The 26,594-nt window shown below is 38.9% G+C and overlaps 2 protein-coding genes across 3 annotated transcripts in view; both read left to right on the plus strand.

Annotated features, from left to right (window-relative positions):
- Nucleotides 1–24,454, plus strand: part of LOC133561205 (fibulin-1-like) — a 39,201-nt gene extending 14,747 nt beyond the window's left edge. For both annotated transcript variants that reach the window (XM_061914514.1, XM_061914515.1), the window contains 12 exons: nt 463–552; nt 640–777; nt 845–982; nt 1,050–1,193; nt 1,285–1,407; nt 5,358–5,483; nt 5,564–5,683; nt 5,753–5,884; nt 6,055–6,178; nt 14,748–14,884; nt 14,960–15,088; nt 20,996–24,454. In XM_061914514.1, the coding sequence (XP_061770498.1) occupies nt 463–552; nt 640–777; nt 845–982; nt 1,050–1,193; nt 1,285–1,407; nt 5,358–5,483; nt 5,564–5,683; nt 5,753–5,884; nt 6,055–6,178; nt 14,748–14,884; nt 14,960–15,088; nt 20,996–21,135 (1,541 nt within the window). In that variant the 3' untranslated portion in view covers nt 21,136–24,454. The remainder of the gene's footprint in view (nt 1–462; nt 553–639; nt 778–844; nt 983–1,049; nt 1,194–1,284; nt 1,408–5,357; nt 5,484–5,563; nt 5,684–5,752; nt 5,885–6,054; nt 6,179–14,747; nt 14,885–14,959; nt 15,089–20,995) is intronic.
- Nucleotides 24,455–26,096: 1,642 nt separating this feature from the next.
- The window catches only part of atxn10 (ataxin 10), a 29,516-nt gene continuing 29,018 nt past the window's right edge, over nt 26,097–26,594 (plus strand). Inside the window, exon 1 of the mRNA XM_061914516.1 lies at nt 26,097–26,268. Coding sequence (XP_061770500.1) covers nt 26,117–26,268 — 152 coding nt within the window. The 5' untranslated portion in view covers nt 26,097–26,116. The remainder of the gene's footprint in view (nt 26,269–26,594) is intronic.

Raw genomic sequence — 26,594 nt, forward strand, 5'->3', positions numbered from 1 at the left:
GCTGCCATGCAAGGCGCTAACCAGCACCCATCAGGAGCAAGGGTGAAGTGTCTTGCTAAGAACAACTGTCTTAGACAGTTTATGATCTAGCCTTGAAAATGTTTGATTTATGTTGAATTAATTCCTACGTCGCCGAATGTATGGGAATAGGTTGATTGGCAACACTAGTGTGTGAATGTGAATGTTGTCTGTCTATTTGTGCTGGCCCTGCGATAAGGTGGCGACTTGTCCAGGGTTTTCCCCGCCTTCCGCCCGACGGCAGCTGGGATAGGCTCCAGCACCCTTGCGACCCTGAGAGGGACAAGCAGTTGAAAATGGATGGATGAAACCGATTAAACAGTGAAAAACAAGTGTACCAACTGTAAATCGAATCCCTCGAAAAGTTGTGCGTACTACTTGATGTAGTAATGCTGTTTTCAAAACATTATAGCTTCTTCACATTTGTTTCACCATCATTTCCAGTCTCCAATTGCTCTCAGGATTGTATTGACAGTGTGACGTGTGCGTGCCGGCCCGGTTATCGACTACAATACGATGGCGTCACTTGCAAGGGTGAGTCTCAATATTCATTCTGCACGTCGTTTCCTAATACACAAGACAAACCATGTCTTGCCTCTGTGCGTTTTTTAATCTGTATAGATATCAACGAGTGCTTTATGGACATGCACAATTGTGTCTTGGGCCAAGTGTGTATCAACACAGAGGGCTCGTTCCGCTGCCAAAGGGGAACCAGCTGCGGCACCGGCTACGAGCTCACCGACAGCAACGACTGCAAAGGTAATGTTTCAAAATTCAAAATGCATCGAAGGTGAGAAGAGGGTACCATCTTCTTTTATCATTCCAGATATCGACGAATGCGCTTTGGCGATACACAACTGCGGATCAGATTTTGAGTGCGACAACACTCAAGGTTCCTTCCGCTGCCACCCGAGGGAGAAGTGTCCTGTCGGGTTTATTCAAGATGCAGTCGGCAGCTGTATCGGTAATCAACATCTGTGAAGTATACCAAAATATGACCTGTGCCACCAAAATGCATCCCCTCATTTTAGACATTGACGAGTGCATAGTGCTCTCCAATCCCTGCCATCCTGGGCACACGTGCATCAACACACCTGGGTCTCACTGGTGTCAAAGGACCATGGTGACCTGCGGACGAGGATACCACCTAAGCGCAGACGGCACACACTGTGAAGGTAAACTCTCTTTTTTTTTTTTTTTTTTAGAAGTCCGGTGTTGGGTTTATTGTTGTAGGAAACGCCAGTATCATTTCATGTTTGCATGCAGATGTGGACGAGTGTCAGACGGGCAGCGTGTGCAGAGACCACAGCTGTATCAACATGATGGGCACCTATCGCTGTCAATGCAGGGGCGGCTTTATGTTCAACAGTGTCAGCAGGCAGTGCGAAGGTAAGACTCATTTTTGCCACTAAAAAAAGTGGTTATTTTTGATAAATGTAAAGTAGAGCTAAATAGCCCTTAAGCAAGTCAAAGCTTTTTTTCATGACAGACAGACACACAAACACAGACACTTATGTATATCACTTATATCCCCCAATTTTTTTTTGTTTTACATTTGAGGTAACACCGTATTTGTCTGTGATTGAAAATATAACTAAAACAATATGATCAATACTTTTTGTATTTTATTTTTTCTTTGATATTTTCTTACAAATATATACGGACTATCCAAACACAGGTCTTGAAAAAGAGGGGTCATCTTATATCCAAAGTTATGTTTTATTCAAGTTAATACAGTATTTCACCCGTCTTCAGAATGATCTTACAAATTGCCTGATACAGGTATTAAAAAGAAGATAAAAAAAATAATAATAATTTTGTTTTTGATGTTATAAAATAAAATAAATTTATATATGTAATTTTATTTTTAAAGTTATAGATTTATTTTTAAAATGATTTATATATATATATATATATAATTTTATTTTCTATACATTATTATATATATGCAATATAATATATATCCATATATTATGTATATACACATTGTTATATGAATACATTGTGTGTGTGTGTGTGTGTGTGTGTGTATATATATATATATATATATATATATATATATATATATATATATATATATATATATATATATATATATATATATATATAGTGTGTGTGTGTGAGCAACAGAAACACATACATATACAGAACATGTTTTTGAAAAAAAGTGGTCATTTTATTCAGGAATTCACTCATTTTCCATAAAAGGGTCTTGGGGGGGAAAAAGTCTGCTATATACCGGTATTTAGAATTGTTTTGTATTCAGTTCAATACGGTATTTATACTTATATTTAAAAGATGGTTTATAAAATAAATTACATTTTCACCATTAAGAATATATAATCAATCAATCAATGTTTACTTATATAGCCCTAAATCACTAGTGTCTCAAAGGGCTGCACAAACCACTACGACATCCTCGGTAGGCCCACATAAGGGCAAGGAAAACTCACACCCAGTGGGACGTCGGTGACAATGATGACTATGAGAACCTTGGAGAGGACGAAAGCAATGGATGTCGAGCAGGTCTAACATGATACTGTGAAAGGTAAATACATAATATATATAGATATATAATATTCCAAAACTCTTATGTCACATTTGTGTTTGTCACATATATTAAAATATTGATAATATTTTCACTAATGTCTTTGATAATAATACAATAAGTGGACTGTTAACAACCGACATCAGTGAACATCTGCTAGTTTTTACTGATTATGATGGGAATTACAAGAAGAAAAACATCGACAAAAAGACATTTCAAAGACTATGCACAGAGGAAAGAATAAATTCCTTCAAAGAGGATTTGGGGAGACAAACTTGGGACAATGTATACTTTGAAGATGATGTAGATGATGCATACGGGAAATTTTTCAACACCTTTGTCACACTCTATGATAAACATTGTCCTTGGAAAGAACTCAGTAAGAAGCAAAAGAAAAACAACCAACCATGGATGACAAAAGGATTGAGAAATGCATGTCACAAAAAAAATACTTTATATCGAATATTTATAACACAGAGATCCATCGAGGCAGAAAATAAGTATAAGAAATATAAAAACAAGCTAATTGGTATATTACGGGCATCTAAGAAGGAATACTACAGTCAATTATTAAACAGGAATAGAAACAATATGAGAGCGACATGGGGCATCCTAAATAGCATCATTAAAAATGGTGCTAAGAAAGATTACCCCCAGTACTTTCTAGATGGGAAAACAAAAAATGACAATATGAATCAAATAGTTGAACGTTTTAATGACTACTTTGTTAATGTCGGAAAAAATCTGGAACAAAAAATTCCAAAAGCAGATGATGGGTCAGTTGAGGACTTGAGTGAGCTCATAGATAGAAATCCCAATTCCATGTTTTTAAAGAAGGTGACAAAAGAAGAAGTAATCAAAATTGTAAATAATTGTAAATCTAAGACCTCAACTGACTGTCATGGAATAGATATGGTAACATATATTAGTAATGTATCATTTTTAACCGGCAAATTCCCTGACAAAATGAAAATTGCAAAAGTTATACCAATTCATAAGAAGGGAGACACACACCAGTTCACTAACTACAGACCACTTTCATTACTTCCACACTTCTCCAAAATCATAGAAAAACTATTCAATAGTAGATTAGATACATTTATCAATAAAAGTGGGACGCTCGCGGAGAACCAATTTGGATTTAGAGCAAATATCTCAACTTCAATAGCATTAATCAAAATAACAGAGGAAATTACCGATGCAATAGACGGTAAGGAATGTGCAGCCGCAGTATTCATGGATTTAACAAAAGCATTTGACACAATTAATCATGATATTTTAATTAAAAAACTAAAACGTTATGGCATCAGAGGTTTGGTCTTGAGCTGGATAAGAAGTTATTTAACCAACAGGAAGCAATATGTGAAGATGGGTGAAAATAGTTCAACACGATTGGATATAACTTGTGGTGTACCCCAGGGATCAATACTGGGACCAAGATTGTTCAATCTTTATATAAACGATATTTGCAAAGTTACAAAAGACTTGAAGTTAGTTTTATTTGCAGACGACACAACTGCTTTCTGTTCAGGAGAGAACACACAGAAGATAATACAAATAATTACGGAAGAAATTAATAAATTAAAAAAATGGTTTGATAAAAACAGGTTATCCTTGAATCTCAGTAAAACTAAAATAATGCTATTTGGTAACAGTAGAAAAGAGCATCAGACACGAATACAAATTGATGGAATAGATATCGAAAGGGTAAAAGAAACCAGATTTTTGGGAGTATTAATAGATGATAAAATGAACTGGAAATCTCATATACAAAACATACAACATAAGGTGGCAAAAAATATTTCAATAATGAATAAAGCAAAATACGTCCTGGGCCAAAAATCACTTTATATTCTCTACTGCTCGCTAGTGTTACCATATCTGAGTTATTGTGCAGAAATATGGGGAAACAACTACAAATGTGCGCTACATTCGTTAACTGTGTTACAAAAAAGATCGATTAGAATAATACACAATGTTGGATATAGAGAACATACAAACCCTTTATTTATTGAGTCCAAAATATTAAAGCTCGATGACTTGATAAAATTGCAAACAGCTAAATTGATGTACAAAGTAAATTATAACCTGCTACCAAAGAATGTACAACAATTCTTCTCAACTAAAGAGGAGAAATATAACCTTAGAGGAAAATCTAACTTAAAACATTTGTATGCACGTACAACACTTAAAACTTTTAGCATATCAGTATGTGGAATTAAATGATGGAATGGATTAAGTAAAGAAGTTAAACATTGTACTGATATGTGCCAGTTTAAGAGGATGTTTAAATTAATAGTGCTTACAAAGTACAAAGAAGAAGTATTATGAGAAACACTTTCAAACTTATTGAAAATAAGATATTCTTCATCTTAGTATGTTAATAATGACTGAAATAATTAAGTACATGTTAGAAAACTGCTGTGTTACTCACTCATCGATGTCATTTTGCTATTTTGATATTTTGCTGTAAAGAAGGTCAGTGAATGAATGTATATATTGTGGGCGCTCTGAAGTGGAAAAGGGGTAGGATTAAATAAGCTTTGCTTCTTCCTACTCCTTTTCGGACATGATGTATTGTGTATTGCGAAATGATGAATTTAACTGATGTATAATGTTGTATGTATGTCATGTTCGAAATAAACTAAGAAAAGAAAAAGAAAAGAAAGAAAAGATCATCATAAAAATGCATTGAAAAAGTGGTGTTGAGTTATAATCGAGGTTCACTTATATTTTGGTCAGTAAAGTATTATGTTGTGTTTATATTTTTCCATATATTTCCTTTCTTTAGATATCAACGAGTGTAGGCATTATCCCGGGCAACTGTGCGCTCACAAGTGTGACAACACAGAGGGGTCCTACCAGTGCAGCTGCTCCAATGGTTTCCAACTAACCGACGATGGCAGGAGTTGTGATGGTAATGACTCCATTTACCTTTACCTAAAAAAAAAAAAACATTGTTATGTTTGTAAATCCAAAATCAAACCAATTTTCTAGACATAAACGAGTGTGTGAACAACCTGTGCAGCCAGGAGTGCGCCAACGTCTACGGCTCCTACCAGTGCTACTGTCGCCGTGGTTACCAGCTGAGCGACATTGATGGGAATACATGCGAAGGTGCTGTCGTGCTGACTTTTCATGTTCACAAATAGAGGCAGCGATGCTCAACCTATTTTGCCCTGTCAGATATCGACGAGTGCGCACTGCCCACTGGTGACCAAGTGTGCTCCTACCACTGCTCCAATGTCCCCGGAAGCTACTACTGCACCTGCCCACCCACGGGATACACTCTTGCAACAAATGGGCACACATGCCAAGGTAACACATGCAAAAATGTTTAGTTTGTGTCTTTATCAGGTTTTAAGGTCACCTAACTCATTCACAGGCCTCTATGGACCTGTGCAATTATCTCTATGATTACACACTCACTTTTGTTATTTACAAAATACGCATTCCTACTAATCTTTGTGTTTTGTGTGTCCATGGAGATATCGATGAGTGTGCGGCAAATATTCACACCTGCTCCGCCTCGCAGACCTGTTACAACATCCACGGAGCATATCGGTGCTTGTCGTTTGAGTGTCCCTCCTACTACCAGCAAGCGACACATGGGTGAGCATACTTTTGAGGGTTGTGGGTAGGGCTGCAAACGGGTAGAAAGTATCCGGTAAATTTCCGGAAATTTACCCTGGGAAGTTAAAGGGGAACATTATCAGCAGACCTATGTAAACGTCAATATATACCTTGATGGTGCAGAAAAAAGACCATACATATTTTTTAACCGATTTCCGAACTCTAAATGGGTGTATTTTGGCGAATTAAACGCCTTTCTGTTTATCGCTGTGGAGGCAATGACGTCAGAACGTGACGTCGCGGAGGTAATACAGCCGCCATTTTCATTTTCAACACATTGTAAACATTGGGTCTCAGCTCTGTTATTTTCCGTTTTTTCGACTATTTTTTTGGAACCCTGGAGACATCATGCCTCGTCGGTGTGTTGTCGGAGGGTGTAACAACACTAACAGGGAGGGATTCAAGTTGCACCACTGGCCCGAAGATGCGAAAGTGTCTGCCGCCAGACCCCCATTGAATGTGCCAGAGTGTCTCCACATTTTACCGGCGATGACAGACATGGCATAGAGATGTATGGATAACCTGCAGATGCATTTGCAACGATAAAGTTAATAAAATCACAAAGGTGAGTTTTGTTGATGTGACTTATGTGCTTATCAGACATATTTGGTTGCGGCGTGACTGCCAGCTAATCGATGCTAACATGCTACGCTAATCGATGCTAACAAGCTATTTACCGGCGGTGCTAAAGCAGACATGGCACAGAGATATATGGATAACCTGCAGATGCATTTGCAACGATAAAGTCAACAAAATCACAAAGGTGAGTTTTGTTGATGTGACTTATGTGCTTATCAGACATATTTGGTTGCGGCGTGACTGCCAGCTAATCGATGCTAACATGCTACGCTAATCGATGCTAACAAGCTATTTACCGGCGGTGCTAAAGCAGACATGGCACAGAGATGTATGGATAACCTGCAGATTCATTTGCAATGATAAAGTCAATGAAATCACAAAGGTGAGTTTTGTTGATGTTGACTTATGTGCTAATCGGACATATTTGGTCGCGGCGTGAATGCCAGCTAATCGATGCTAACATGCTACGCTAATCGACGCTAACATGCTATTTACCGGCGGTGCTAAAGCAGACATGGCACAGAGATGTATGGATAACCTGCAGATGCATTTGCAACGATAAAGTCACAGAAATCACAAAGGTGAGTTTTGTTGATGTTGACTACCAGGTAATCGATGCTACCATGTTACGCTAATCGATGCTAACATGCTATTTACCGGCGGTGCTAAAGCAGACATGGCACAGAGATGTATGGATAACCTGCAGATGCATTTGCAACTATATTACGTTTCCTTCCACCCACATTTAATGCGAAAAAAAACTTACCAATCGACGGATTTAAGTTGCTCCAGTGTCACAAGATGCGAAAGTCCCGATCGTTTGGTCCGCACATTTTACCGGCGATGCTAACGCAGCTATTCGGCCATGCTATGGCTATGAATAGCGTCAATAGCTATTCGCTCAATAGGTTCAGTTTCTTCTTCAATATTTTCATACTCCAACCATCTGTTTCAATACATGCGTAATCTGTTGAATCGCTTAAGTCGCTGAAATCCGAGTCTGAATCCGAGCTAATGTCGCTATATCTTGCTGTGGTATTCCCATTGTTTGTTTACATTGGCAGCACTGTATGACGTCACAGGGAAATGGATAGTCGCATCGCAAATAGCAAAAATCAAGCACTTAAAAGCTTTTTTTATGTATATTCGGAGACCGGTAAAAATTTTTAAAAAATTCAAAAAATACAACATGCCACTGGGAACTGATTTTTATTATTTTTAACCCTTTTGAAATTGTGATAATGTTCCCCTTTAAGCCCGGGAAGTTAGGAAATTTTGACCATTTTTTGATTATTCAAAGTTGGACACCGTCCATCTTATTCTGTAGAATAAGATAAGACGCTTGTAAAGCACTGCACTGCAAAAAGTCATAGTTCAAAAACAAGAAAAAAAAAATACAAAAGTTAGTGGTATTTTACTTGAACTAAGCAAAATTATCTACCAATAGAACAAAAAAATTCGGCTTGTCAAGGCTTTCCAAAACAAGTAAAAGTTACATGGTTGCTGTTAGATGTGTAGTTTCAATGCATGCCTTTATATACCTCTGGTTATTTCATAGGAAGAATTAAAAATAGATGAGTAAAATCCTTTAGATATGATATGAAATATTCACACCTTCCTTACTCTATATTTTTCTTAAGTCGTACAAATGCGTTTAAATTTTACCACCTTGGTTTTATTAAACTTTTAGCTGTGTTTACACTCACTGGCCCCAACTTTAGGTACACCTCCAGAGCCAAATGCATTGATTCTCAACTGTGGTAAAAGTACCACTGGTGGTACCTGGAGTTAATATAACTGTTTTGGAAATTGTATGAAATAGTTGTATGGATACAAATGTGTTTACTAAAAACTCACTAAAATGTATTAAAAGGTTTGAAACTAAATCATGATGGATTGTGGAGGTATCAAAAATGTTATTTTTGGTGATACTTGGTAAAAATGTATGTACCTGTGATTATAAAGCAACAGTTAAAAAAATTAATCCAGTTTTAATTGATGAATAATTTAATTAATGATCCTAAAACAAATCTTTTAGCATATGGTTTGAATTTTAATCAAATGTATAAAAAAAATATCAATAAAAAAATACATATATATATATTTTTTATATATAAAAATTTATAAATACAAAGAAATATATATATATGTATATATATATATCCATCCATCCATTTTCTACCGCTTATTCCCTTTGGGGTCGCGGGGGGCGATGGTGCCTATCTCAGCTACAATTGGGCGGAAGGCGGTGTACACCCTGTTTTTTTTTTTTGATTGATTGATTGATACTTTTATTAGTAGATTGCACAGTACAGTACATATTCCGTACAATTGACCACTAAATGGTAACACCCCAATAAGTTTTTCAACTTGTTTAAGTCGGGGTCCACGTTAATCAATTCATGGTCCAAATATATACTATCAACATAATACAGTCATCACACAAGTTAATCATCATAGTATGTATTTTGAATTATTTACATTATTTTCAATCCGGGGGGTGGGATGAGGAGCTTTGGTTGATATCAGAACTTCAGTCATCAACAATTGCATCAACAGAGAAATGTGGACATTGAAACAGTGTAGGTCTTATTTAGTAGGATATGTACAGCCAGCAGAGAACATAGTGAGTTCACATAGCATAAGAACAAGTATATACATTAGAAGTACATTTGAGTTGTTTATAATCCGGGGAGATGGGATGTGAATGGAGGAGGGTATTAGTAAAGTGTTGAAGTTGCCTGGAGGTGTTGTTTTAGAGCGGTTTTGAAGGAATATAGAGATGCACTTACTTTTATACCTGTTGGGAGTGCATTCCACATTGATGTGGCATAGAAAGAGAATGAGTTATAAGACCTTTGTTAGATCGGAATCTGGGTTTAACGTGGTTTGTGGAGCTCCCCCTGGTGTTGTGGTTATGGCGGTCATTTACGTTAAGGAAGTAGTTCGACATGTACTTCGGTATCAAGGAGGTGTAGCGGATTTTATAGACTAGGCTCAGTGCAAGTTGTTTTACTCTGTCCTCCACCCTGAGCCAGCCCACTTTGAAGAAGTGGGTTGGATTGAGGTGTGATCTGGGGTGGAGGTCTAAAAGTAACCGGACTAGCTTATGTTTGGACAAGTTGCCACCTCATCGCAGGGCCAACACAGATAGACAGACAACATTCACACACTAGGGCCAATTTAGTGTTGCCAATCAACTTATCCCCAGGTGCATGTCTTTGGAAGTGGGAGGAAGCCGGAGCACCCGGAGGGAACCCACGCATTCACGGGGAGGACACGCAAACTCCACACAGAAATGTCCCGAGCCCGGGATTGAACCCAGGACTACTCAGGACCTTGGTATTGTGAGGCAGACGTATTAACCCCTCTGCCACCGTGAAGCCCATATATATATATTTTTTTTTTTTATTTTGTTTTTTTATTATTATTTTTTTTCATTTTATTTAATTTATATATTTTTTATAGTAATTAGATCTTTATGAGCAAAACTGTGTGTGTGTGTACCATATACCATACACCATATGTATGTATGTATGTATGTGTGTATATATGTATATATATATATATATATATATATTAGGGATGCGAATCTTTGGGTGTCTCACGATTCGATTCAATATCGATTCTTGGGGTCACAATTCGATAGTATATTGATTTTTTTGATTCAACGCGATTCTCTATTCTAAAACAATATTTTTCCGATTCAAAAGGATTCTGTATTCATTCAATACATAGGATTTCAGCAGGATCTACCCCAGTCTGCTGACATGCTAGCAGAGTAGTAGATTTTTAAAAAAAAACTTTTATAATTGTAAAGGACAATGTTTTATCAACTGATTGCAATAATGTAAATTTGTTTTAACTATTAAACAAACCAAAAATATGACTTATTTTATCTTTGTGAAAACATTGGACACAGTGTGTTGTCAAGCTTATGAGATGCCATGCAAGTGTAAGCCACTGTGACACTATTGTTCTTTTTTATTATTTTTATAAATGTCTAATGATAATGTCAATGAGGGATTTTTAATCACTGCTATGCTGAAATTATAACTAATATTGATACTGTTGTTGATAATATTAATTTTTGTTTCACTACTTTTGGTTTGTTCTGTGTCGTGTTTGTGTCTCCTCTCAATTGCTCTGTTTATTGCAGTTCTGAGTGTTGCTGTGTCAGGTTTGGTTTTGGAATTGGATTGCATTGTTATGGTATTGCTGTGTAGTGGTTTGTTGGATTGATATTAAAAAAAAAAAAAATCGATTTTTTAAAAACGAAAATCGATTCCGAATCGCACAACGTATTCGATTCGTATTCAAATCGTTTTTTGTCTGTTTGAAGCTACATGAGGGAAAAATATTACTTAAATGTATGAAATAAATTTTGAGATAACGACAAATATGAAATATTAAATGTATGCATCAATAAGGTATTATTTGCATTAAAAAAATCAGATTGTTTTGTATTGGATATCATTTGATTGTCGAGTATCTTCCTTTAGCTGCATTAGAGGTAGAAACCTCAATATATGTTCAGAAAATGTGTTAAATGGAATAAAACAAGGATTTAAAACAATTAAAATGTTTATTATGAAAATATTAAAATTCATATTTGTTGAGTAAAAAAAATTAAAAATATTTTAATTTGCCAGTTTTCTCTTTTAGGCAATACCATTCTAAAAATGTTTAAATAATGAGTTAACTATGTAGTACAAATTAAAATAAAATACAAATATTAGAGAAATGTCATCTTTTGCTCACAAATTTAGATTGATTTGTATTTGACCCATTGTATCCACTCACCATCCATTGCAAAGGTCACCAAAGGCGGGCGTCCCCACATCTATGGTGCCTTCCGAAGTTTTTCTGGCCCTGATGTGGATCTGAGCGGAGGATGTCATTGTGACTTGTGCAGCCCTTTGAGACATTTGTGATTAAGGACCATATAAGTAAACATTGATTGATTGACCTCATTAAATGGTCCAGTGTCCTTTTAGCTGCATTAAGGCCAAAACTTATTAAAATAAATTACAATTATAAATATTATTTAGAATGTATGAATTGAAAAAGCAATGAAAAAAACATTTCAAATTAAAATGATTAATGATAATAACTGCTTGTCCCTTAATTCAATAACATTTGATTAAAATAATAACCATAAATACATGTATGTAATTTATTTAGCAAAGGGGTAAAACCCTTAAAATTACTAAGTGTAATACATTTTTAAAAAAGCCTAACATAACATAAATATAGGTATATTTTTTTAGATAGTCATCCCTTCTTCCAAGTTTGCTGCCCTATGCCAGATTTTTTTTTTCTCCTCTCTTATGTGTTTTTTATGTATTTTTGGCCTAAATTAAACATTTAAATCAAGCATAAAAACTGTCTAAATTAACTAGTAATATCAAAGGCCTACTGAAATGAGATGTTCTTATTTAAACGGGGATAGCAGGTCCATTCTATGTGTCATACTTGATCATTTCGCGATATTGCCATAATTTTGCTGAAAGGATTTAGTAGAGAACATCGACGATAAAGTTCGCAACTTTTGGTCGCCAATAAAAAAGCCTTGGCTTTACCGGAAGTAGCAGACGATGTGCGCGCGACGTCACCGATTTTGAGGGCTCCTCACATCCTCACATTGTTTATATTGTGAGCCTCCAGCAGCAAGAGCTATTCGGACCGAGAAAGTTACAATTTCCCCATTAATTTGAGCGAGCATGAAAGATTCGTGGATAAGGAAAGTTAGAGTGATGCACAAAAAAAAGAAAAAGCGGCGGCAATGGGACCCTTTCAGATGTAATTAAACACATTTACTAGGATAATTCTGGAAGATCCCTTATCTGCCTATTGTTTTAATAGTGTTTTAGTGAGATTGTAAAGTCATACCTGAAAGTCGGATGGCTGCGGTGAACGCCAGTGTCTCTCAGAGAAGCTAATGGAGGAGCCAAGATCACAGCTGCCTTTTTGAGCTGCAGGAGGAAGTTGCATATTCCACTGAAGTCTCCGGTAAGAACCGACTTAATATCACAATTTTCCCATCCGAAAACTGGCTGGTTGACATAGAGAAACATGTTCGCTTGACCGCTCTGTGTTAAATCTTCACAACAAACAAAGAAACACCGGCTGTGTTTCGGTGCTAAAGACAGCTACAATCCCCCGCTTTCCACCAACAGCATTATTCTTTATAGTCTCCATTATTAGTTGAACAAATTGCAAAAGATTCAGCAACACAGATGTCCAAATTATTGTGTAATTATGCGATGAAAAGAAACGACTTTTCGCCGTAAGTGGTGCTGGGCTAATATGTCCGCTACAACCCGAGACGTCACAAACACGCGTCATCATTCCGCGACGTTTGCAACAAGAAACTCCACGGGAAATTTAAAAATTGTAATTTAGTAAACTAAACCGGCCGTATTGGCATGTGTTGCAATATTAATATTTCATCATTGATATATAAACTATCAGACTGCGTGGTCGGTAGTAGTGGCTTTCAGTAGGCCTTTAATACTACAGCAGTAATGGCCACTAGATGAGATGATGGTTTATTTTTTATATTTGATTGAACAAATGTAAAGGTGACGTTGGTGTCATGTTAAAAACCTTATTTAGAAGGTCTTAAAAGGGCCAATAAATTATTATATTTATAAAAAATAATGAGGGCTTCACGGTGGCAGAGGGGTTAGTGCGCCTGCCTCACAATACGAAGGTCCTGCAGTCCTGGGTTCAAATCCAGGCCCGGGATCTTTCTGTGTGGAGTTTGCATGTTCTCCCCGTGACTGCGTGGGTTCCCTCCGGGTACTCCGGCTTCCTCCCACTTCCAAAGACATGCACCTGGGGATAGGTTGATTGGCAACACTAAATTGGCCCTAGTGTGTGAATGTTGTCTGTCTATCTGTGTTGGCCCTGCGATGAGGTGGCGACTTGTCCAGGGTGTACCCCGCCTTCCACCCGATTGTAGGTGAGATAGGCGCCAGCGCCCCCCGCAACCCCGAAAGGGAATAAGCGGTAGAAAATGGCTGGCTGGCTGATAAAAAAATAATTACTACTTTGCTGAAAGATTCCGCAGTGGTATATGACGAAGGGTTGCACTACATGCTTTAAACCAGCAGATGGCGCCTGTTAGCGATTGGCAGGTTAATGAGTGTCCACTGTTTACCTTCCATGTATTCGCAACGACCTCTTTAGTCACTGCAAAGTACACTGACTACTTCTTCTACACCAACAATCCTCCAAGACCACTTTTTTCCAGTCCAGTGGGGAAAAATAAGCTCTCCACCTATATTTGGGCACCTTACGGGCAGCTGCCCAGCAACAGCATGGCGACTCAATTAGTGGTGGAACCGCTCATGATGGATGGTGCCTTTGAGAGCGGGTGTCAGGTGATTAGCACTTAATTTGCTGTAAGTGATACCAGTAGCCACTCAGCTGGATAAACGCAAGCCGACACAACTTTCCAGCATTTTTTGCGAGCAGGGCTGATTGAAACATGTAGCATAAGTGTGGTTATGGTAAATCTTTGGATTGGAAGCGGCCGCTTTGTCAAAATACCACATTAATCATTGAATATGACAATGATTACAGTATCTGGGTGTTTGGGGTTCTTTGTCTTGGACGCAGGCTGCGTTGGCACGCGTAGTGAGACATCTTGTTTTGGACAAAAATGTTGACCCTGTTCTTGTGATGTCACTGGATCGCATCAGTATATATTATTTTGGCACCAGGGCCCCACCGCACTTTGGCTTGCAGCTCAGGAAATAACTTGGACTCACCTGCTGTCTGGCTCAGCTTTCTGCTTTTATTTTGAAAACCCCACCGTATTCGCTTTGCTAACTTTCACAAGTGTTGTTTTAAAGTTTGCACGGTGGGTTTGGACGCATCTGCTTCATCCCTATCCAGGTTCTACGTGCTCAAATGCAGACTAGTCTTTCTGTCCTCATGCAATGTTTCCTCCTGGCCTCAGAGCCAGAGACCCGGCCAGCATGCGTTGCGTCAAAAGCTGCCGGTTCAACGATGACGTCTGCACGCGAGACCCCGTCCGCCTCATCACCTACACCATCTTCAGCCTGCCCACCTACAGACACCTGAGTCAGCCAGAAGGTGAGGCCGATCATTCCGATTCCAGCGTTTCCACGTGTACCTGAATACACTTTGTCGCCATGTCGTGTCCTACAGATGTCATTTTCCTACGGACGACGTCGTCCACCTCCAACATGGGCGCTTACGTGGTCTTTGACATCCTGAAGACCGACGACCAGGACTCCTTTGACGTGGTCAGGCGCTCCCATCAGGGTTATGTAATGGGTAAGAGGACACACAGCAGAAGGCAGGACCTCAATAGAGGATCTTTGGTTAGTGTAGGTCGCTAAAAATAAAAAATCTTTGCTTAGCCTTTTTGTAGTTGGCCCTCATAGATAGTGAAGAGCTTCTATCATATAGAGCAGTGGTTCTCAAATGGGGTACGCGTACCCATGGGGGTACTTTAAAGTATGCCAAGGGGTACGTGAGATTTTTCTAAAACATTCTAAAAATAGCAACAATTCAAAAATCCTTTATAAATATATTTATTGAATAATACTTCAACAAAATATGAATGTAAGTTCATAAACTGTGAAAAGAAATGCAACAATGCAATATTCAGTGTTGACAGCTAGATTTTTTGTGGAAATATTCCATAAATATTGATGATAACGATTTTATTTTCTGTGAAGAAATGTTTAGAATTAAGTTCATGAATCCAGATGGATCTCTATTACAATCCCCAAAGAGGGCACTTTAAGTTGATGATTACTTCTTATTATTTCTGATGGAGTCACTTCTTTACTTTTCAACAAGTTTTTAGTTATTTGTATGTATTTTTTTCTAAATAGTTCAAGAAAGACCACTACAAATGAGCAATATTTTGCACTTTTGTACAATTCAATGAATCAGAAACTGATGAGATGGTGCTGTATTTTACTTCTGTATCTTTTTTTTTTCAACCAAAAATGTTTTGCTCTGATTAGATAGATAGATAGATAGTACTTTATTGATTCCTTCAGGAAAATTAAAATTTTTTTTAGATTAGGGGGTACTTGAATTAAAAAAATGTCCACAGGAAAAAGGTTGAGAATCACTGATATAGAGGATCTTTTGTTTTTTTGCACTAGGTTCTTAAAAATAAAGGATCTTTGCTTTGCGTTTTTTTAGTCAGCCCTCACAGATAGTAAAAGGCTCCGGTTATATATAGGATCTTCGATTAATTATTATTTTTGCAATAGGCGTTAAAAATAGCAGAGCCTCAACCTGATTGACCGTTTACAAGCATTTTTTGCAGTAGGACCCTAAAAATAAGGAGAAGATCAGTCCTTATAGATAGTAAAAGGCGCCTGTTATATAGAGCAGTGGTCCCCAACCACCGGGCCGCGGCCCATTCATTTTTATTTAAAAGAAAAATTAAAAAAAATTTTTTTTTGATTAAATCAACATAAAAAACACAATATACACTTACAATTAGTGCACCAACCACAAAAAAACTCAATTTTTCATGACAAAAACGTCCCTTTTTCATGACAAAGAAAAAAAACAAAAAGAAAAAACGACCCCCCTCCCCTCACCCGGGCCGCGGGACAAATTATTAAGCGTTGACCGGTCCGCGGATACAAAATGGTTGGGGACCACTGATATAGAGGATCTTAGACTAGCATTTTTGCAGTAGGTCCCTAAAAATAAAGAGAAGCTCAGTAAAGTGTACCTGACATATAGAGTATCTTTTGACTAGAATTTTTGCAGTAGGTCCCTAAAAATAGAGGATCTTTTCCTAGCGTTATGTATAGGGCTCCGGTCATATAGCAGATCTTTGATAAATGATATTTGCAGTAGGTCTTAAAAAATAAATGGTTGATTTTTGTGTAAGGTTTTTTTGTAGTTGACCCTTATCGATAGTAAAGGGCGCCTGTCATATTAAGGATCTTCGACTAGCATGACTAGCATTGTTGCAGTAGGTCCCTAAAAATAGAAAATATTTGCCTAGTGTATTTGTAGTCCTTTATGGATGATAAAGGGCTGCGGTCCTATAGCGCAGTGGTTCTCAAATGGGGTACGCGTACCCCTGGGGGTACTTGAAGGTATGCCAAGGGGTACGTGAGATTTTTTTTAAATATTCAAAAAATAGCAACAATTCAAAAATCCTTTATTTGTTGAATAATACTTCAACAAAATATGAATATAAGTTAATAAACTGTGAAAATAAATGCAACAATGCAATATTCAGTGTTGACAGCTAGATTTTTTGTGGAAATGTTCCATAAATATTGATGTTAAGGATTTTATTTTCTGTGAAGAAATGTTTAGAATTAAGTTCATGAATCCAGTTGAATCTCTATTACAATCCCCAAAGAGGGCACTTTAAGTTGATGATTACTTCTTATTATTTATAATGGAGTCACTTCTTTACTTTTCAACAAGTTTTTAGTTATTTGTATATATTTTTTTCTAAATAGTTCAAGAAAGACCACTACAAATGAGCAATATTTTGCACTTTTGTACAATTCAATAAATCAGAAACTGATGAGATAGTGCTGTATTTTACTTCTTTATCTCTTTTTTTCAACCAAAAATGTGTTGCTCTGATTAGATAGTTAGATAGATAGATAGATAGATAGATAGTACTTTATTGATTCCTTCAGGTGAGTTCCTTCAGGAAAATTAAAAATTTTTTTAGATTAGGGGGTACTTGAATTAAAAAAATGTTCACAGGAAAAAGGTTGAGAATCACTGATATAGAGGATCTTTTGTTTTTTTTGCACAAGGTTCTTAAAAATAAAGGATCTTTGCTTCGCGTTTTTTTAGTCAGCCCTCACAGATAGTAAAAGGCTCCGGTTATATATAGGATCTTCGATTAATTATTTTTTTTTGCAATAGGCCTTAAAAATAGCAGAGCCTCAACCTGATTGACCTTTGACAAGCATTTTTTGCAGTAGGACCCTAAAAATAAGGAAAAGATCAGTCCTTATAGATAGTAAAAGGCGCCTGTTATATAGAGCAGTGGTCCCCAACCACCGGGCCGTGGCCCGATTGGTACCAGGCCGCAGAAGAATTTTTCATTCATTTTTATTAAAAAATAAAAATAAATTTTTTTTATTAAATCAACATAAAAAACACAATATACACTTGCAATTGGTGCACCAACCACAAAAACCTCCCTTTTTCATGACAAAAATGTCCCTTTTTCATGACAAAGGAAAAAACAAAAACAAAGAGTAAGTAAAAAACTAAAGTCTATGGATAGCTTTTTTGCAAAGGGAAAAGACCAGGGGCTCCCACCCATTCAACGTAATGGTCTGTTATTTCATGTATTAATTTGCTATATTTATCTGCCACACGTGAGATCGTGAGATCGACAGGCGGATCGGTGCGCCGTCTTCAGTAATGCGGACGTTGTACCGATCCGTTGTGGTGAAGAAGGAGCTGAGCCGGAAGGCAGAGCTCTCAATTTACCGGTCGATCTACGTTCCCATCCTCACCTATAGTCATGAGCTTTGGGTCATGACCGAAAGGATAAGATCACGGGTACAAGCGGCCAAAATGAGTTTCCTCCGCCGTGTGGCGGGTCTCTCCCTTAGAGATAGGGTGAGAAGCTCTGCCATCCGGGAGGAACTCAAAGTAAAGCCGCTGCTCCTCCACATCGAGAGGAGCCAGATGAGGTGGTTCGGGCATCTGGTCAGGATGCCACCTGAACGCCTCCCGAGGGAGGTGTTTAGGGCACGTCCAGCCGGTAGGAGGCCACGGGGAAGACCCAGGACACGTTGGGAAGACTATGTCTCCCGGCTGGCCTGGGAACGCCTCGGGATCCCCCGGGAAGAGCTAGACGAAGTGGCTGGGGAGAGGGAAGTCTGGGTTTCCCTGCTTAGGCTGTTGCCCCCGCGACCCGACCTCGGATAAGCGGAAGATGATGGATGGATGGATCTGCCACACGTGGAAGGCCGGTCCCTGGTGCAAAAAAGGTTGGGGACCCCTGATGTAGACCAGTGGTTCTCAACCTTTTTTTAGCGATATACTCCCTGTGAACATTGTTTTAATTCAAGTACCCCCTAATCAGAGCAAAGCATTTTTGGTTGAAAAAAAAGAGATAAAGAAGTAAAATACAGCACTATATCATCACTTTCTGATTTATTAAATTGTATAGGAGCGCAAAATATTGCTCATTTGTAGTGGTCTTTCTTGAACTATTTGGAAAAAAGATAAAAAATATCAATCAATCAATCAATGTTTACTTATATAGCCCTAAATCACTAGTGTCTCAAAGGGCTGCACAAACCACTACGACATCCTCGGGCAAGGAAAACTCCCACCCAGTGGGACATCGGTGACAATAATGACTATGAGAACGTGATACTGTGATACTGATGATACTGATGACTATGAGAACATATGAGAACATGATACTGTGAAAGATCAATCCATAATGGATCCAATACAGTCGCGAGAGTCCAGTCCAAAGCGGATCCAACACAGCAGCGAGAGTCCCGTTCACAGCGGAGCCAGCAGGAAACCATCCCAAGCGGAGGCTGATCAGCAGCGCAGAGATGTCCCCAGCCGATACACAGGCGAGCAGTACATGGCCACCGGATCGGACCGGACTCCCTCCACAAAGGAGAATGGGACACAGAAGAAAAAGAAAAGAAACGGCAGATCAACTGGTCTAAAAAGGGAGTCTATTTAAAGGCTAGAGTATACAAATGAGTTTTAAGGTGAGACTTAAATGCTTCTACTGAGGTGGCATCTGGAACTGTTACCGGGAGGGCATTCCAGAGTACTGGAGCCCGAAATGAAAAAGCTCTACAGCCCGCAGACTTTTTTTGGGCTTTGGGGATCACTAATAAGCCGGAGTCCTTTGAACGCAGATTTTTTGCCGGGACATATGGTACAACACAATCGGCAAGATAGGATGGAGCTAGACCGTGTAGTATTTTATACGTAAGTAGTAAAACCTTAAAGTCACATCTTAAGTGCACAGGAAGCCAGTGCAGGTGAGCCAGTACAGGCGTAATGTGATAAAGATGTCTACACATAGAAGTAATCATTAACTTAAAGTGTCCTCTTTGGGGATTGTAATAGAGATCCATCTGGATTCATCAACTTAATTCTATACATTTCTTCACAAAAAAAAGAAATTTTTAGCATCAATATTTATGGAACATGTTCACAAAAAAATCTAGCTGTCAACACTGAATATTGCATTGTTGTATTTTTTTTTCACAGTTTATGAACTTACATTTATATTTTGTTGAAGTATTATTCAATAAATATATTTATAAAGGATTTTTTAATTGTTGCTATTTTTAGAATATTTCAAAAAAATCTCACGTACCCCTTGGCATACCTTCAAGTACCCCCAGGGGTACGCGTACCCCCATTTGAGAACCACTGACGTAGAGGATCTTTGACAAGCGGTATTGTAGTAGCTCTTGACAAACAGCTGAGTGCTCCTGTCCGAGAAGATCGTTGTCTTGCTTTTTGCAGTAGGTCCTTAATGATCGCAAAGCACACTTGTTGTATGGAGCAGTGGTCCCCAACCTTTTTGTATCCGCGGACCGGTCAACGCTTAATAATTTGTGGGGGGGGGATCTTTTTTTTTTCAAATTTTTTTTTCTAAATTTTTTTTCTTTGTCATGAAAAAGGGAGGTTTTTGTCGTTGGTGCACTAATTGTAAGTGTATATTGTGTTTTTTATGTTGATTTAATAAAAAAATAAAATAAAATAAAAAATTATTATCCTTATTTTTTTTTTTTAAATAGAAATTAATAAAAAATTATTCTGCGGCCCGGAGGTTGGGGACCACTGGTAAAGAGGATCTTTTTTCCTACCGTTTTTGTTGTCTGCCCTTGGTAGTAAAGGGCTTGTGTCATATCAGGGATCTTTGACCAGCAATTTTGTCGTAGTTTCTTACAAAGAGCGGAGTGATTCTGACATGTAGAGGATCTTTGACCAGCATTTCTGTTGTAGGTCCTGAACAATAGCTGAGTGTCCCTCTCTTATAGCGGTTCTTTAACCAGCATTATTGCAGTTAGTCCGTACAAACAGTAATCCAATTAGATTGCTCTGTTGTCCTCATCTCGGTGGTGTCAGACTCGCATGGTATTATCTCGCCTTACAACCTTTCACTGAATTCCTAAATGACCTTTTTCTCTTAGACAACAGATAATGACACACTTCCTGTTCATTTCCCAGGTGTGGTGCGCCTGGTGAAGCCCGTCATCGGTCCCACGGACATCGAGTTACAAGTGGCGATGAGCTACATTAAGTCAGGACTGGTGTCACATCGCAACATCGTCATCGTGCATGTCTGCATCACAGAGTTCTGGTTTTGAACTGCATTCACTTTGTGTATTGTATATATTTAAAAACTTTTATAAATATTTGCAATGTGTCATTTTAAAACAGAGAGGTTTAGTCTTAAGGCAATGTGAGGAGCTAAGTGCTAACACTAACACTTGCTAAAACAAATAATTGTTTTTTGTTTTTTTTACAAACATTTAATAAAATATGCTTAAGCTTAAAATACATTTAATTTGATAGAATTTGAGGGCCATAATATCTGAAGAAAATACTTTGTACATTTAATTGTCAAAAAAAAGTTTTTTTATTGTTTATTTTATTACATTTGACTTTATGGTAACATAATTAGCTTTGCATATCTCAGCAAACATTAAACACTTGTTTGTAAATCTGGTAATCCTAAAAACAGCAAATATTAAAAAAAAAAATTGATAACATTTTTTTAATTGAATTAAGTATTACATATGCAGAACTTTGCCACAGTTACAACATTAAATTAATAAATACAGTAACCATATTTTTCCGACTATAAGTCGGAGTTTTTTTCATCGTTTGGCTGGGGGTGCGACATATACTCAGGAGCGACTTATGTGTGAAATGATTAACACATTACCGTAAAATATCCAATAATATTATTTATCTCATTCGCGGAAGAGACGAAGAAAATGTCAGCAATCGTCACACACACGTCAACCAATAAGAGATCGGCGGGGTAGGGTCATGGAAGAAGTGCATTGTGGGTCATGGAATGCTAACTGCTATATGCTTTATGCTACTGCCGTAGCTATTAAAATGGATCATATCATCGTTGGCGGTTACTTATAAAAACTGAGCGGGGCTCAACAAAAATGGCACCGAAAAGGAAATCACGTTCTGTAGATTACACAATATCACATACTACTAATTGTCTCATTCGCGGAAGAGACGAAGAAAATGTCAGCAATCGTCACACACACGTCGACCAATAAGAATTCGGCAAGGGAGGGTCATGGCAGAAGTGCATTGTGGGTCATGGAATGCTAACTGCTATATGTAGCTATTAAAATGGATCATATTATCGTTGACGGTAACTTATAAAAACTGAGAAGGGCTGAACAAAAATGGCACCGAAAAGGAGTTCATTTACTGCAGATTACAAGCTGGACGTAGTGAAATATGCAGCAGAAAACGACAAGAGGAAGCGGCGCATACCTTTTGGAGTTGGCAGAGTTGTTTAGAAGCGACATCGAGGAGGAAGATTTCATGGGATTTAGCAATTAGGAGTGACAGATTGTTTGGTAAAGGTATAGCATGTTCTATATGTTATAGTTATTTGAATGACTCTTACCATAATATGTTAGGTTAACATAGCAGGCACCTTCTCAGTTGGTTATTTATGCCTCATATAACGTACACTTATTCAGCCTGTTGTTCACTATTCTTTATTTATTTTAAATTGCCTTTCAAATGTCTATTATTGGTGTTGGATTTTATCAAATAAATTTCCCCCCAAAATGTGACTTATACTCCATTGCGACTTATGTATGTTTTTTTCTTTCTTTATTCTGCATTTTCGGCAGGTGCGACTTATACTCCGGAGCGAATAATACTCGGAAAATACGGTACATTACATATATTCTGACAGGATGTTTATAAAACCTTGATGGCGGTGTTTAGAGTTTTTTTTTACAGTGCTTTATATGCAGCATAAAATTACTTCCAAAGGCCCCATTGTAAGCTGACTTTTGATCGTATATATGTTGTTTTCCTTCTATAATTATGCATTTTCGGCCGGTGCGACGTATACCCCGGAGCGATTTATAATCCGAAAAATAGGTAATTGAAATGATTTGGACACCAAAAACAGCTTCAAAAAATTAACATAAATGTATTTTGTTTCATTTTATTGCATTTAATTTTGTTGCATTTTGTATTAGTTTACTTACAGAATAATTTGCTTAAAAATATCACCCAATGTTGAACAAATGATTGTACACATGTTCATCCCCAAAACAGCAAATTTAGATACAAATAAATAATGGGGGGAAAAAGAAAATGAAATTGAATAATAAATCTGCAGAACACAGCCACACTTACAGAATTGTAATTTAATACATATCATGTCATTTAGTTGATTTGGATCGGTACAACGTCCGCATTACTGAAGACGGTGCGGCGTCTTCAGTAATGCGGACGTTGTACCGATCCGTTGTGGTGAAGAAGGAGCTGAGCCGGAAGGCAAAGCTCTCAATTTACCGGTTGATCTACGTTCCCATCCTCACCTATGGTCATGAGCTTTGGGTCATGACCGAAAGGATAAGATCACGGGTACAAGCGGCCCAAATGAGTTTCCTCTCCCTTAGAGATAGGGTGAGAAGCTCTGCCATCCGGGAGGAACTCAAAGTAAAGCCGCTGCTCCTCCACATCGAGAGGAGCCAGATGAGGTGGTTCGGGCATCTGGTCAGGATGCCACCCGAACGCCTCCCTAGGGAGGTGTTTAGGGCACGTCCAACCGGTAGGAGGCCACGGGGAAGACTCAGGACACGTTGGGAAGACTATGTCTCCCGGCTGGCCCGGGAACGCCTCGGGATCCCCCGGGGAAGAGCTAGACCAAGTGGCTGGGGAGAGGGAAGTCTGGGCTTCCCTGCTTAGGCTGCTGCCCCCGCGACCCGACCTCGGATAAGCGGAAGAAGATGGATGGATGGATAGTTGATTTGGACGGATTTTGAAACCTAAGAAACATTACAATAATTTAATTTGGCTTTATTAGATAACATTTTATGTTAATTTTTTATTTTTTCAAATAATTAGCCTTTAGATTTCAGCCAATGTTGAACAATTGTTTGTACATTAGGGCGTCCAAAATTAAATCAATGTGAATAAAATAAAATGTAGAAAAAATTACAACATTAAATTAGATCTTAAACAGGCAGACCTCCCTCTCAATGACAACATTGTAATGAGAATTGGCACCAATTTGTGCAAGTAGTTAAATACCCACCAGCTGCAGTAGGATTCACGATTGCATTGCTCATATCGAACAAACAAAACCAATCCCTAGATTTGCACCACAATTTAAAATGTTATTTTTCATGCAGCCAATGTACACATTATTTGGTTATTTAATGCCATTTGTGTACAATACATGTTTATTAGGACTTTGAAAGAATACTGTAAATGTTTGACTGTAACCTTCACACTGGATTTTGTATCAAAACCTTCCGAATGCACAGTTAGTTGACTGTTAAAGACGAGTTGTCATTAAATGTGTCCGTGCTGTTATTCCAGTCATTATCAGATATGCACAAGGGATCTATAAATAATTGTATTATTTATACAACTATATAATACAATGAAACCTTGACCACTGTTGCTGTGATGTAAAACAACTTAATATTTTTTCTTGTGGCACAATTTGTGAGATAATTGGTTTAAATCTGGGCTTTATCAAATGTACTTTTTGTGTGAGTGTAACTTGCAATTAATGTAGAAGAGGAACAAACATTGCCGGCAGTAAGTCGAACACATTTCCAGTGAGAGTTGGACTCCGCCAAGGCTGCCCTTTGTCACCGATTCTGTTCATAACTTTTATGGACAGAATTTCTAGGCGCAGTCAAGGCGTTGAGGGGTTCCTGGTTTGGTGGCGACGGGATTAAATCTCTGCTATTTGCAGATAATGTGGTCCTGATGGCTTCATCTGGCCAAGATCTTCAGCTCTCACTGGATCGGTTCGCAGCCGAGTGTGAAGCGACCGGAATGAGAATCAGCACCTCCAAGTCCGAGTCCATGGTTCTCGCCCGAAAAAGGGTGGAATGCCATCTCCGGGTTGGGGAGGAGACCCTGCCCCAAGTGGAGGAGTTCAAGTACCTAGGAGTCTTGTTCACGAGTGAGGGAAGAGTGGATCGTGAGATCGACAGGCGGATCGGTGCGGCGTCTTCAGTAATGCGGACGCTGTATCGAACCGTTGTGGTGAAGAAGGAGCTGAGCCGGAAGGCAAAGCTCTCAATTTACCGGTCGATCTACGTTCCCATCCTCACCTATGGTCATGAGCGTTGGGTCATGACCGAAAGGATAAGATCACGGGTACAAGCGGCCAAAATGAGTTTCCTCCGCCGTGTGGCGGGGCTCTCCCTTAGAGATAGGGTGAGAAGCTCTGTCATCCGGGAGGAACTCAAAGTAAAGCCGCTGCTCCTTCACATCGAGAGGAGGTGGTTCGGGCATCTGGTCAGGATGCCACCCGAACGCCTCCCTAGGGAGGTGTTTAGGGCAAGTGCGACCGGTAGGAGGCTACGAGGAAGACCCAGGACACGTTGGGAAGACTATGTCTCCCGGCTGGCCTGGGAACGCCTTGGGATTCCCTGGAAAGAGCTGGACGAAGTGGCTGGGGAGAGGGAAGTCTGGGCTTCCCTGCTTAGGCTGCTGCCCCCGCGACCCGACCTCGGATGAGTGTAAGAAGATGGATGGATGGAAGGAACAAACTAACAAATCAATCCAAATTGTCAAAAGTATAATGTATATTTTGAAAGCTAAATAATTCCCATTTGGGCTTCACGGTGGTAGAGGGGTTAGTGCGTCTGCCTCACAATACGAAGGTCCTGCAGTCCTGGGTTCAAATCCAGGCTCAGGATCTTTCTGTGTGGAGTTTGCATGTTCTCCCCGTGAATGCGTGGGTTCCCTCCGGGTACTCCGGCTTCCTCCCACCTCTAAAGACATGCACCTGGGGATAGGTTGATTGGCAACACTGGATTGGCCCTAGTGTGTGAATGTGATTGTGAATGTTGTCTATCGGTGTTGGCCCTGCGATGAGGTGGCGACTTGTCCAGGGTGTACCCCGCCTTCCGCCCGATTGTATCTGAGATAGGCGCCAGCGCCCCCCGCGACCCCAAAAGGGAATAAGCGGTAGAAAATGGATGGATGGATAATTCCCATTTGATTCCATGGAACAGCTTGAAAACAACAGCACATGTTTCGACTCCGCCCCCAATCCTGAATCCACCAATGGGGTTTTCAAATCCACTTCCGGATGTCCCGCCCATGCGCACTTTAAACGGAAACATGGCAGCTCCAACTACAAACCCCGATGACATTTCAGCGTCCATTGCTCGCATTTTGAATGAAAAACACTCCCCTGAACACTTGCAAGTCTTAAAAACTTTTAACGCTTTGTTACAGGACCGGGAATACAGGTGAGGAGGGAGAATTGACTTGTGTTTGTAAGTTTGAACCGGCGAATGTTAGCATCCTTGCTAAACTAGCTAGCTATTGTAAGTAATGTAACTCAGTGTTTTTCAACCACTGTGCCGCGGCACACTAGTGCAGTGTTTTTCAACCACTGTGCCGCGGCACACTAGTGCAGTGTTTTTCAACCACTGTGCCGCGGCACAGTAGTGCAGTGTTTTTCAACCACTGTGCCGCGTGGGAGATTATCTAGTTTCACCTATTTGGGTTACAAATATTTTTTGCAAACCAGTAATCATAGTCTGCAAATGATGTGTTGTTGTTGAGTGTCTGT

Source organism: Nerophis ophidion, linkage group LG10 (assembly GCF_033978795.1).
Source record: "Nerophis ophidion isolate RoL-2023_Sa linkage group LG10, RoL_Noph_v1.0, whole genome shotgun sequence".
Taxonomy (NCBI): Eukaryota; Metazoa; Chordata; class Actinopteri; order Syngnathiformes; family Syngnathidae; genus Nerophis; species Nerophis ophidion.